The sequence below is a fragment of the Cetorhinus maximus genome, chromosome 4 (assembly GCF_964194155.1).
Source record: "Cetorhinus maximus chromosome 4, sCetMax3.hap1.1, whole genome shotgun sequence".
Classification (NCBI taxonomy): Eukaryota; Metazoa; Chordata; class Chondrichthyes; order Lamniformes; family Cetorhinidae; genus Cetorhinus; species Cetorhinus maximus.
This window is the reverse complement of record NC_135882.1, coordinates 176839610-176852977: the sequence shown is the minus strand read 5'-3', so window position 1 is coordinate 176852977 and position 13368 is coordinate 176839610. Positions and strand designations below refer to the sequence as shown.

The following is a 13368-nucleotide window of genomic DNA, read 5'->3' as shown; positions in this document are numbered from 1 at the left end:
CATTAGAAATGCAAGCACCTTTATAAAGTTAAACTAAAACTCCGTTTGACGTTTCTAAACATACAGATATTGAAATGCAAATCATGTAAAGCTAAAACACATTCCTAACACCCACAAATATCAATATAACTTAGTCAAACTACCTCTATTTCCTAACACTTAACCTGTCTATATCCCTCTCTAGACTCTGTGTCATCCTCACAACTTGCCTTCCCACCTATTTTTGTGTCATCCGCAAACTTGGCAATAGTACATTGACTTAAGAACATAAGAACCAGGAGCAGCAGTGGGCAATTCAGCCCCTCGAGCCTGCCCCGCCATTCAATACGATCATTTCAGCCTCAACTCCAATTTCCCCCCCTCTCCCCATAACCTTTCAACACCGTACTAATTAAAAATCTGTCTATCTCCTCAAATTTATTCAGCCTCCCGGCATCCACTGAACTCTGAGGTAGTGAATTCCACAGATTCACGACCCTTTGAGAAAAGTAATTCCTCCTCATCTCTGATTTAAATCTACCACCCCTTAGCCTAAAACTATGGCCTCTCGTTCTAGAATGCCCCACAAGGGGAAACATCCGCTCCACGTCTACTTTGTCTAACCCCTTTAGCATCTTCTGTACCTCAATTAGATCTCCTCTCATCATTCTAAACTCTAGCGAGTATAGGCCTAAACTGCTCAATCTCTCCTCATAAGACAAGCCCCGCATCTCTGGAATCAATCTAGTGAACCTCCTGAACCGCCTCCAATGCAAGTAAGGGGACCAAAACTGTGCACAGTACTCCAGGTGCAGTCTCACCAATGCCTTGTACAGTTGCAACAACAGTTCCCTGTTTTTATACTCTATTCCTTTAGCAATAAATGCCAAAATTCCATTTGCCTTCCTTATTACCTGCTGTACCTGCTTACTAGCTTTCAGCGATTCATGCACGAGGACACCCAGATCCCTCTGCACTGAAGCATTCTGAAGTTTCTCTCCATTTAAATAATAAGTTACCTTTTTATTCTTCCGACCAAAATGGATAACCTCACTCTTATCTACGTTAAACTCCATCTGCCAAATTTTGGCCCATTCACCTAACCTGTCCCTATCCATTTGTAAATTTCTTATTTCTTCATTGCAACTTACTTTCCCATCTATTTTGGTGTCATCTGCAAATTTAGCTACAGTACCTTCTATCCCTGAATCCAAGTCATTAATATAGATTGTAAATAGTTGGGGCCCAAGGACCGAATTCTGTGGCACACCACTAGTTACAGCTTGCCATCCAGAAAAGACCCATTTATCCCGACTCTCTGCTTTCTCATCCCTCATCCAAGTTGTTGATATATATTGTAAATAATTTCTGGCCCCAGCACTGATCCCTGTGGCACTCCACAAGTTATAGGCTGCCATCCTGAAAACGCCCCCTTTATCCCAACTCTGTCTTCTATTAGTTAGCCAATCCTCTATCCATGCAAAAATACCACCCCCAACAACATGGGCTCTTATCTTATTAAGTAGCCTTATGTGCGGTACTTTATCGAACGCCTTTTGGAAATCCAAATATATTACACCTACTGGTTCCCCATTATCTATCCTGCTTGTTACCACCTCAAAGAATTCCAATAAATTTGTCAAGCATGATTACCCCTTCATGAAGCCATACTGACTCTGTTATTTTTGTCTCCTTCCCTTTTTGAGTAAGGGTGTTACATTGGCAGTTTTTCAATCTTCTGGGACTTTTCCAGAATCTAAGGATCCTTGGAAGATTACTACCAATGCATCCACTATCTCTGTAGCTACTTCCTTCAATATCCTAGGATACAATTCATCAGGTCCACAGGACTTATCGGCCTCTAGCCCCATTAGCCTCCTTAGTACTTTTTCTCTAGTGATAGTTATTGTATTTATTTTCTACTCTACTTTTCCCCTTGATTATTTAGTATTTTTGGAATGTTATTAGTATCTTCCACCGTGAAGACTGAAGCAAAGTATTTATTCAACTCTTCTGCCATTTCCTGGTTCCCCATTATTATTTCCCCAGCCTCATTCTCTAAGGGGTCTATCTTCACTTTGGCCTTTCTCTTCCTTTTTATATATTTATAGAAGCTCTTACTGTCCGTTTTTATATTACTTGCTAGTTTGCCCTCAAAATTTATTTTCTCCCTCTTGATTATGTTTTGGTTATCTTTTGTTTTTAAAACTTTCCCAATCCTCTGGCTTATCACTAATCTTTGCCACGTTGTACGTTTTTTCTTTCAATTTGATACTGTCCTTAACTTCTTTGGTTAATCATTGTTGGTTTATCCCCTTCCTACAATCCTTCTTCCTCATTGGGATATATCTTTGTTGTGGGCCATGAACTATTTTCTTAACCATTTGCCATTGTTCATCAACCGTCTTTTCTGCTAAACTCCTTTCCCAGTCCACTCCAGCCAACTCTGCCCCCATTCATTTGTAATTACCCTTATTTAAGTTTAGCACAGTTGTTTCCGAACTAAGTTTGTCACTCTCAAACTGAACTTTAAATTCCACCATGTTATCGTCACTGTTTCCTAGGGGACCTTTTACTCTGAGATCATTTATTAAATCTGCCTCATTACACATTACCAGATCCAAAATCGCCTGATCCCTGGTTGGATCTTCCCCATCTCCATTTCCCTCAACCCCTTTTCATCCCCCACTCCCTCTTCATTCCCCTACCCCCTCTCCACTCACCTCTCCCCCCTCTTCCTGATCCCTGGTTGGACCCACAACATATTATTCTAGGAAACTGTCCCGAATACACTCTATGAATTCTTGCTCGTGGCCACCTCTGCAAATTTGATTTTCCCAATCTACATGAAGATTAAAGTCACCCATGATTAATCTACTGCCTTTCTTACATGTCCTCATTATCTCCTGATTTATTGTCTGTCCTACAGTATAGCTACTGTTAGGGGTTCAAGAGACTACTCCCAATGGTGTCGTCTTCCCCTTGTTATTTCTTACCTCCACCCATATGGATTCTACATCTTCCGATCCAAGATCATTTCATGCTATCATATTTATTCCATCTTGTACTAACAAAGCTACCCCACCACCCTTTCCTTCCTGCCTGTCCTTTTGAAAAATCTCATACCCCTGAATATTTATCTCCTTGCAACCGTGTCTCTGTAATGGCTATAAGATCATACCCATTCACCTCTTTTTGTGCCGTTTATTCATTTATTTTGTTCTAAGCACTACATGCATTTAAGATCAATTTTACCTTTTTACCATTTTTCCCCCTTTGACCCTATTTGCTGCTTTTTTCTTTTATGTTTGTACACTCTGCCCATTCCTGTATCTCTAGGTGTCATTACCTAATTAGCTGCCCTGCAATGCTGCCATATCCTTTTCCTTTGTAAGCCTACATATCCCCTCTCCCCCACTCTATTTAGTTTAAACCCTTCTCTACAGCCCTAGTTATTCGATTCGCAAGGACTGTTCCCCGCCTGGTTCAAGTGAAGCCCATCCCACCGGAACAGCTCCCTCCTACCCCAGTACTGGCGCCAGTGCCCCATGAACTGAAACCCATTCCTCCCTCACCAGTCTTTGAGCCATGCATTTAACTCATTGATTTTATTTACCCTATGCCAGTTTGCCCGTGGCTCAGGTATCAATCCCCAGATTATTACCTTGGAGGTTCTGCTTTTTAATTTGGCTCCTAACTGTTCAAATTCTTTCAGCAGAACCTCCTTTCTAGTCCTATCAATATCGTTGGTACCAATGTGGATGATGTCAACTGGATCCCTCCCCTCCCATTCCAAATTCCTCTCCAGCCCTGAGGAAATGTCCTTAACCCTGGCACCAGGCAGGCTACACAGCCTTTGGGACTGACGCTCACAGAGAACAGCATCCATCCCCCTAATTATACTGTCCCCTATCACTACTATGCTCCTATTTCCTCCCCCTACTTGAATGTCTCCCTATATCACGGTGCCGTGGTCAGTTCGCTCATCCTCCCTGCAGTCCCCACTCTCGTCCACACAGCTTGCAAGAACCTTGTTACTGCTGGACAATTGCAGGGGCCGAGGCTCCTTAAACGCTACCTGCTGGGCCCACATACCTGTCTCACCTGCAGTCACACCCTCCTGTCCCTGATCACAGACCATATTTGAATGACCTAATCTAAGGGGTGTGCCCGCCTCCTGTCCAAGCTCTCCCTCCCTGATGTGGTGCAGTCTGCAACTCAGACTCCAGCTCCTCAACTCAGATATGGAGTTCCTCGAGCTGCAGACACTTACCACAGATGTGTTCGCTCTGGATCACCTTGATGTCCAGCAGTGCCCACATGCTGCAGCAGCAACACATCACCCGTCCTGCCATCACTATTGTATTTTATTTAATTCAATGAATAATTACTCTAGTATCCCTGCTCTTTACACTTGATTGTTATTCATTTTTTTACGCACCAGTATCGATCTTATACTTAACAAACTACTTTTAAGAAAGAGAAAAAAAATACTAGAGACCTAAACACAAACTAAAGACCTTACTTTTACTTTAAAGACTAGAAATACTCACCAATCCTAGTAACCAATCGGCTGCTTTCCCTGCACTCGTGTCATGTTGTGGTTTGTGACATCATTCCGCCGCTGGTCCCACTGCAGGTAGACCTCTCGATCCAAACCTTTTAACCTCTCCCGTTCACCTCGCACTCAAAATATATTATTTTGAGCCTTTGGAATAGAGTAAACCTTAATCACTTACCAGATACTCACCAATTAACCAGCTGCTTCTCCTGTAGCACAGCAAGAATCAATTCCTGGAGACTGAAAAAGTTTAGGCAAAAGCAATCAAACACCTCTTTCCTTCCTTCGCTTAACTCCCTGAAGCGCTCAACTCCAGCACTCTATTGTAAGTCGCACTAAGTTGGCTACTTATATATGCTCCTAACACAAAAGGCCTAGCTGAGTCATTCAATGAGGATCCAGTTTCAGCTGCTTCATAATTAAACTGTTGTTTCACTGTTTCCTTGGAAAAAAAAACCCACTTAAGGCTAGCAACCACAGAATTTAAACTATAGATTTTCAGTTTAATGCCAACTACAAACTAAATTAGCTTTGTACAAATAAAAATTTAGACTTTCTTACCCAACAACTATATGCACTCAGTCCTTTGGTTTTGTAAAAGGGAAATTATGTTTAACCAATTTATTGGAATTCTTTGAAGGAGTCACGTGTGCTGTGGATAAAGGGGAACCAGTGAATGTACTGTACTTATATTTCCAGAAGGCATTTGATAAAGTGCCATGTCAAGATTATTGCAGAAAATAAAAGCTCATGGTGTAGGGAGTAACATATTGACATGGATAGAAGATTGGCTAGCTAATAGAAAGCAGAGAGTTGGCATAAATGGATATTTTTCTCGTTGGCAGGATGTGATGAGTGGTGTGCCACAGGGATCAGCGCTGGGCCTCAACTTTGTACAATTTATATAGATGACTTGGATGAAGGGACCAAAGGAATGGTTGCTAAATTTGCTGAGGACACAAAGTTAGGCAGGAAAGTAATTTGTGAAGATGTAAGGAGGCTACAAAGTGACGTAGATTGGTTAAGTGAGTGGGCAAAGATCTGGTAAATGTGAAATTGTCCATTTTGGCAGGAAGCATAAAAGATGGTGAGAGATTGCAGAGCTCCTGAGATTTAGAGGGATCTGGGTGTCCTAGTTCATGAATCTCAAAAAGTTAGTATGCAGGTACAGCAGGTAATTAGGAAAGCTAATAGAATGTTATCATTTATTGTGAAGGGAATTGATTACAAAAGTGGGGAGGTTATTCTTCAGTTGTACAGGGCATTGGTGAGACCACATCAGGAGTATTGTGTACAGTACTGGTCTCCTTATTTAAAGAAAGATGTGAATGTGTTAGAAGCAGTTCAGAGGTTTACTAGACTAATACCAGGAATGGGCGGGTTGTCTTATGAGGAAAGGCTGGACAGTTAGGCTTGTATCCACTGGAACTTAGAAGAGTAGGAGGCAATTTAATTGAAACCTTTAAGATCCTGAGGAATCTTGACAGGGTGGATGTGGAGAGGATGTTTCCTCTTGTGGGAGAACCTGGAAATAGGGGGGTCACTGTTTTAAAATAAGGAGTCGCTCACTTAAGACAGAGATGAGGAGAATTTTTTTCTGAGAGTTGAGGGTCTTTGGAACTCTGCTTCCACCATCTTTTGAGGAAGAGAGTCTTTGAATATTATTAAGGCAGAGGTTCATTGCCACAGAAGGCTGTGGAGGCCAGGACATTGAGTGTATTTATGACCGAGATAGATAGATAGGTTCTTGATTGGTAAGGGGATCAAAGGTTACGGGGAGAAGGTGGGAGAATGGGGTTGAGAAACTTATCAGCCATGATTGAATGGCGGAGCAGACTCGATGGGCTGAATAGCCTAATTTCTGCTCCTATGTCTTATGGTCCTATGGTAGATAGATTCTTGATTAACAAGGGGGTGAAAGGTTGTTGGGGGTAGGCAGGACATGGGGTTGAGGTTGCATTCAGCCATGATCTTATTGAATGGCGGAGCAGGCTCAAGGGGCTGAGTGGCCTCCTACTGCTCCTATTTCGTATGTAAGAATGAATTGGCCATACAACATCTTGTGATGATTCCAAGAGCTCCGGTGGGGAACTGTTTCAAACATGTCCATGAAACCGGTATGACATTGCAGGTATCCATTCCTGTACCATGCAGAACCCTAGGACCTGTGTTGCATTATATTGAAGTTACAGCTGAGAAACTGTTCTGTTGCCAGTGTTGTTGTTCCATCTCAGTTGTCTCCTCCTCCCCTCTTTAACTTGCCCTGATTTTATACTTCATGTTTATCTAGCTTTCCCTTAAGTGCAGTGATGCTATTAGACCTCTTGTCAGCAAAGATTTAGGACAAGGTTCCCAGTTCCTCTACAGGCGTTGGTTTTGTTCTTTTTTTGCACTTCTGGGACACTACAGTGGAGGTGCGTGGGTTATAAATCTCTGAACAATACACTGGGCTGACTCTTGTGTGCAAAAAAAAACATGCAAAGAAAATACTGCTTCTGAGGTGGTCATGTTTTGATATGCAAATAGAAAGCAATTGAAGCAGCAAGAATTAACGAGGGCTGAGGCAGGAATTTATATTAGGCAGGGATTGTACCCTATTGTCTTGTGTTTTACACTTCCTAGCTCACCTATGAGGTACGTCACTTGCATCAAAAATAAACTAAGCATTTCCAGAGTTGTCTATGTCCACACCAACACTACCCAAAGCTTTAAACACTGCACAAAATGTAATGTTCTATTTCTAATCTTAAATAAAAAGGACTCTGCCCTTACCTACCGATTCAGACAAAATCTCTTCTAGAAACCTAACAAATAAAGAATCTCATGATTGCTGTGTGTGCCAGAGTTTCTACTCTGATTCATATTCCATCATTGGTTAAAATAGTTTCCTCAACATACTCCTGTTGGGTTATGCTATCACTACCCACACTGAATTTTGTCGTATTTTCCTAGGCTGCTCAGATTTAGGCAGAATTTGATCAAAATTCTTAACCTTAACAAAATTGAAGTCAATGGAAAGCGGGTGGTGGGGTGGACACTCCACTGGTTGGCATCATACCTAGCACAAAGGAAGATGATTGTGGTTGTTAGAAGTCAATCATCTCCGTCCCAAGACATCACTGAAGGAGTTCCTCAGGGTAGTGTCCTAAGCCAAACCATTTTTAACTGCTTTATTGACCTTCCCTTAATCATAAGGTCAGAAGTGGGGATGTTTGTTGCAGAGAGTTCAGTACCTACAGCTCTTCAGAGAATGAAGTAGTCTGTGTCTACATGCAGCAAGACTGTACAATATTCAGATTTTGGCTGCTATGTCGCAAAATGTCACTTGTCACGTAAACGCCAGGCAATAACCATCTTGGAATTCTGTGGTGATGAACTTGCTCCTGACTCTCCAAAGTCTGTCCACCACCTACAAGGCATAACTCAGGAGTGTGATGGAATACTCCCCACTTGCCTGGATGACTGCAGCTCCAACAACACTAGAAACTTGACACCATCCAGGACAAAGCAGCTAGCTTGATTGGCAGCGCATCCAATCCCACAGATGAATAAAAGCAAGCTGTTTGTGAAAAGTGAGCCACAGATTCAAAGACAATAGACTAATGAAAGCTTTGTAACGATCTGTCTTTTGGCAGGGTTAGTCTCCCATCTGGCTGTCCAAAAAAGATGACGACAATGCACTAAATGAGTAGAGAACGACCATAGTCATTCTCTCCATTATCAGATGCTTTTGGCAGTATATTCCTAATCTGATCAACAATGCAGAATTCATGTTGACAAAGCAATTGCTCATTCTACAAAACACTGCAGAACATAGCATGCATTGTACTCTTGTGGGTAATGTGATTGACTTGGCTCAGGATGAACATTTTCTGGAAATTTCACCTTTGCAGCGACTCTCCACAGCCAATGATGAGATTGTGGAAGTTTTGCTATCCAAACACCAGGTTCTGGGTGCACTGCGGTTTGTTCGAAGTGTTGGCAGCCATGACAATATATCAGCGCGCAAGTTCTTGGATGCAGCAAGGCAGACTGGAGACGCAATGCTATTCTACACCACCTTCAAATTTTTTGAGCAGAGGAATCAGCGGTTACGAGGAAGTTCACACTTTACACCAGGTAAGTACAAACCAGTTCAGACATGGTGGCAGGAGAGGGAGAATAGTCCCATTACTGCAAAAAAAGGTGGATTAATCACTCAATATTTCAAAAGGTTAGAATAGCAGTTTTCCCAAATGAGTACTTCAGTATCAGTCTTAAATGAGCAGTAATTCACACAAAATTGTAAGCTTTATTTATTTAAACACGACATATGAACGTAAGAACTAGGAGGAATAGGCCATTCATCCCCTTGAACCTGCTGCGCCATTCAATATGATCATGGCAGATCTGATTGTGGCCTTAAGTCAGCCTAACCAAAATACCCTTTGACTCCCTTGTTAATCAAGGCCTAAAAAAATATTCCTTGACCCTGCCTCCACCATTCTCTGGGAAAAGATTTCCAAAGATTCATGAGAAAATTCTCCTCATCTCTGCCTTGAATGGGAGACCCTGTATTTTTAAACTGTGTCCCAATTTCTAGTCTCTCCCACAAGGGGAAACATCCTTTCAGCACCCTCCTTGTCAAGTCCCCTCAGCATCTTATATCTTTCAATAAGGTCACCTCTCATTCTAAACTCCAGTGGACACAGGCCCAACCTCCCCCCACCTGCCCACCCCCCGCCGAACCCCACTATCAGTTGAGTGAACCTTCTCTGCACTGATAACATATTTATATCCTTAAATAAGGAGATCAAAACTGTACACTACTTTAGATCTGGTCTCACCAATGCCCTGTACAATTGTAGCAAAACATCCCTACTTTATATATACACCATTCTCCTTGTAATAAACATTCTGCTTGCCTTCCTAATCACTTGCTGTACCTGCACACTAACTTTTTGTAATTTATGCACCAGGACACACACATCCTTCTGTACCTCAGAGTTCTGCAATCTCTCTCCATGTAAATAATATGCTGCTTTTCTAATCCTCCTCCCAGGGTGGACAAGTTCATTTTTTCCCATGTTATAATCCATCTGCCAAATTTTTGCCCACTCACTCAACCCATCTGTATCCCTTTGCAGATTCCTTATCTTCACAGCTTACTTTCCTACCTATCTGTGCCTCATCAGCAAATTTAGCAACCACATATTTGTTCCCTTCATCCAAGTCATTGATATAAATTGAAAATAGTTGAGGCCCCAACATGGATCCCTGTGGTTCTTCACTCATCATCTTGCCAACTCAAAAGACGCATTTTTGCCCACTGTTTCCTATTAGCTAACCTATCCTCTATCCAGGCTATGTTCTCCCCCCCCCCCCCCCCCCCTGCCGCCTCCTAATCAGGAGCTCTTATTTTGCATAGTAACTGATGTGCCACCTTGTCAAAAACATCCTGGAAATCCAAGTACAGCACGTCCACAGGATCCTTTTATCCAGGTTGCTTGCTACTTCCACAAAGAATTCCAATAAATTAGTCAAACATGATTTCCCTTTCACAAAACCATGTTGACTCTGCCTGATTGCATTGAGGTTTTCAAAGTGCCTTCTATAACCTCAATAGATTCCAGAATTTTCCCTATGGCAGGCCAGCTGGCCTGTAGTTTCCTGCTTTCTATCGCCCTCCTTTCTTGAATATAGACATCACATTCATTATGATGGGACCTTTCCAGAACCTAGCGATTTTTGGAAAATTAAAACCAATGCATCTACTGTCTCAGCAACCATTTCTTTTAAGACCCTAGGATGAAGTCCATCAGGCCCCTGGGATTTGTCAGCTTTTAGATCTAATAATTTTCTTAGTACCATTTCCCTGGTGATTGTAATGGTTTTAAGTTCCTCCCTCCCTTTCACCACCTCATTTACAGTTATTTGTATCCTCTACAGTGAAGACCGATGCAAAATCTGTTGAGTTCATCTGCCATTTCCTTATTTTGCATTATTAATTCCCAGAGACACACTTTAAAGGATCAACACTCACTTTTTTCAAATATGTCTAGAAACTCTTTCTACCAGCTTTCTCTTGTACTCTAACTTCTCTTTGTTATTCTTTGCTGTTCTTCATATTCTGTACAATCTTCTGACCTGCCTCATTTTTGCAGATTGTAATACCTTTAACTTCCTTAGTCACAGATGGTGCATCCTGGAGTTGTCTCGCTGGAATATGTTGGGTATTCTGAAATCCTTAAATGTCTGTCACTGCATCTCTACTGACTTATCCCTTAACTTAATCTCCCAGTTCATTTTATCTAGCTCTGTCTTATGCCCTCATAATTACCCTTATTTAAATATAAAACATTAGTCTTAGATCCAGTCCTCTCCCTCAAAATGAATGTAAAATTCAAACACATGACCATTGCTACCTATGGGTGCCTTCACTGAGGTTATTAATTAATCCTGTCTCATTGCACATGACTAAAATAGCCTGCTTTCTGGTTGGCTCTAGAGCATGCTGTTCTAAGAAACTGACCCAAAACTTGAATTCCTCATCTAGGCTATCTATTTATTTCAATTTGATATGTCCAATGTAGATTGGAATCACCCATGATTATCACTGGATCTTTTCACAAACCTCCATTATTTCTTCCTGTCTACCCTGTCCTACAGGGTGGTTACTGCTAGGGAGCTTATAATCCACTTCAAATGACTTCTTACCTTCACAATTTCTCATCTTAACCCAAAGTGATTCCATATACTGATCTCCAGAACAGGTCATCTCTCTCTATTGTACTATCACAATATCTTTACAATGCAGAAGAAGCCATTCGGCCCATCGTGTCTGCACTGGCTTGCTGAGAGCATTCCACCTAGTCCCACACCCCTGCCTTATCCTCATAACCTTGCACATTCTCTTTTCAGGTAGCAATCCAATTCCCTTTTGAATACCTCGATCAAAACTGCCTCCACTGCCATTTCAGGAAAGTTGTTCCATATTCCAACCACCCTCTGGGTGAAAAACGTCTTTCCTCATCACATTTACTCCTTTTGCCAATTATTTTGAATTTGTGCCCTCTAGTTCTGGATGTTCTCTTGAATGGGAACAGTTTCCCACTATTTACCTTGTCCTCAGGATCTTGAATACCTCTATCAAGTCTCCTCTCAGCCTTCTTTTCTCCAAGGAAAAAAAGGAGTCCCAACCTCTCCAATCTATCCTCATAGCTAGTTGTTTATCCTTGGAATCATTCTTGCGAATCTCCTTTGTACTCTCTCCAATACCTTCATGTCCTTCAAGTATGGCACCCAGAACTGGACACACTACTCCAGATGAGGCCTAACTAGTGTCATACAAGTTCAACTTACTCTTGTACTCAATGTCCAAGATACTAAATGCTTTATTAACTGCTCTCTCAACATGCCCTGCCATCTTCAATGACCTATGTATGTATACAGAGGTCCCTCTGTTCCTGCACCTCCATTAGAGGCTGTCTCTCCAGATCTTTCCTGCTAACACTAATTAATCTTTGTGATTCTTAACTACCTCTCCCTTTTCCCTAGTTTCCAGAATGTCATGTACCCTTGAACATTCAAGGCTTTGATCATGTAGATTTTGTCAAATTTGTTAAGAATGCTATGTGCATTGAGCCTTTAGTTCTTTTTCCTATTTTGTTTTTGCAGCCCCTTCCTGCTATATGCCCTGATCACTTTTTTGCTATCTTGCCTTCTCTAATTTATCACACTTCCTCTTTCCTCTCACTCCATGTTCTGGCAAGTTGTATAACTGGGGTGGTAGAGATTTAAAATCTGGTCCCAGTGCCTCATGAACCTAAACCCATTTCTCCCACACATCAGATAGGAGAGTAAGTGTGTGGCTCCATTTGCTCAGGTAGCAATCTAGAGATTATCTTTGAGGTTCTACTTTAATTTAGCCCCTAGCTGCTCATGTCATTAGTACCTACATGGGCCATAACCACTGGATCCTCTCCAGCCAACATGTTCTAAACCCTGGCACCAGGCAGGCAACACAGCCATCTAAACTCCTCTCAGCTGCAGATAATTGGCTACCCTACTACCACTACATTCCTGTTAACTCCCCATACTCTAATGGCTTCCTGTATCATGGTCAGTTTGCCCCTGCTTTCATCCATGCAAGTTGCAAGAACCTCTCACCTGTTGGACAATTGCAGAGGCAAGGCTCCTTCACTTCTACCTTATCTGGCTCACTTGCAGTCACACCCTCCTGTCCCTGACCAAAATCAGAAGACTCTCCCTTAAGGGCTGTGACTGCCCACTAATATTTTTACAGCTGACTGAACCAAAGTTCCTCCAACCACAGACAAGTTCGCCCTAGATCTCACTTGCATCGAGCTCCCACATCTTGCAGTTGCAAGATCATCTACCCTGCCATCTTAGTTTTGTTAATTTATTAAAACCCCACTACTTTAAGCTTTACTGCTTGTAAACTTTACTAATCAAACCTTACATAAAAGACAAAAGAACCTAGTTTCCCTGTGATGTCACTTATTCTCTCCAAATACAGTTGGCTCAGACTCAGCTAGCCAGCTTTGAACTCTGAACTTGCCTCACACTGGTTTCAATATAGAATATCAATATTGTGACCCAAATTCTACTTTGTTCTGGAAACATGGTCCCATCTGTCCTTCAAGATCCTATGGCACTATTCAATAGGTTTTTCCTTTAGTGGGTTTCACATAGGTTGTAGCAGCCAAACAGCACAATGCTTCATAGTATAAAAGCAAAAGAGAAATGCTATCTTCCCCACTCCATAGTATGAAAAATGTAAAGTTGATCAATTAAAATGTTTTAATAGATTTCAAATCAAATTAATA

The 13368-nt window shown here is 41.7% G+C and overlaps 1 protein-coding gene across 4 annotated transcripts in view; it reads left to right on the top strand.

Moving 5' to 3' along the window:
• Positions 1–13368, top strand: part of rmc1 (regulator of MON1-CCZ1) — a 73588-nt gene that overhangs the window by 59649 nt on the left and 571 nt on the right. For 2 of the 4 annotated variants that reach the window (XM_078541185.1, XM_078541184.1), the window contains one exon: positions 8434–8659. The exons of 1 other annotated variant lie outside the window; for it this stretch is intronic. In XM_078541185.1, coding sequence (XP_078397311.1) covers positions 8434–8659 — 226 coding nt within the window. Of the gene's footprint in view, positions 1–4517; positions 4619–8433; positions 8660–13368 lie in introns of those variants that run through there. One more of the 4 variants, XR_013576477.1, reaches the window with a different exon arrangement.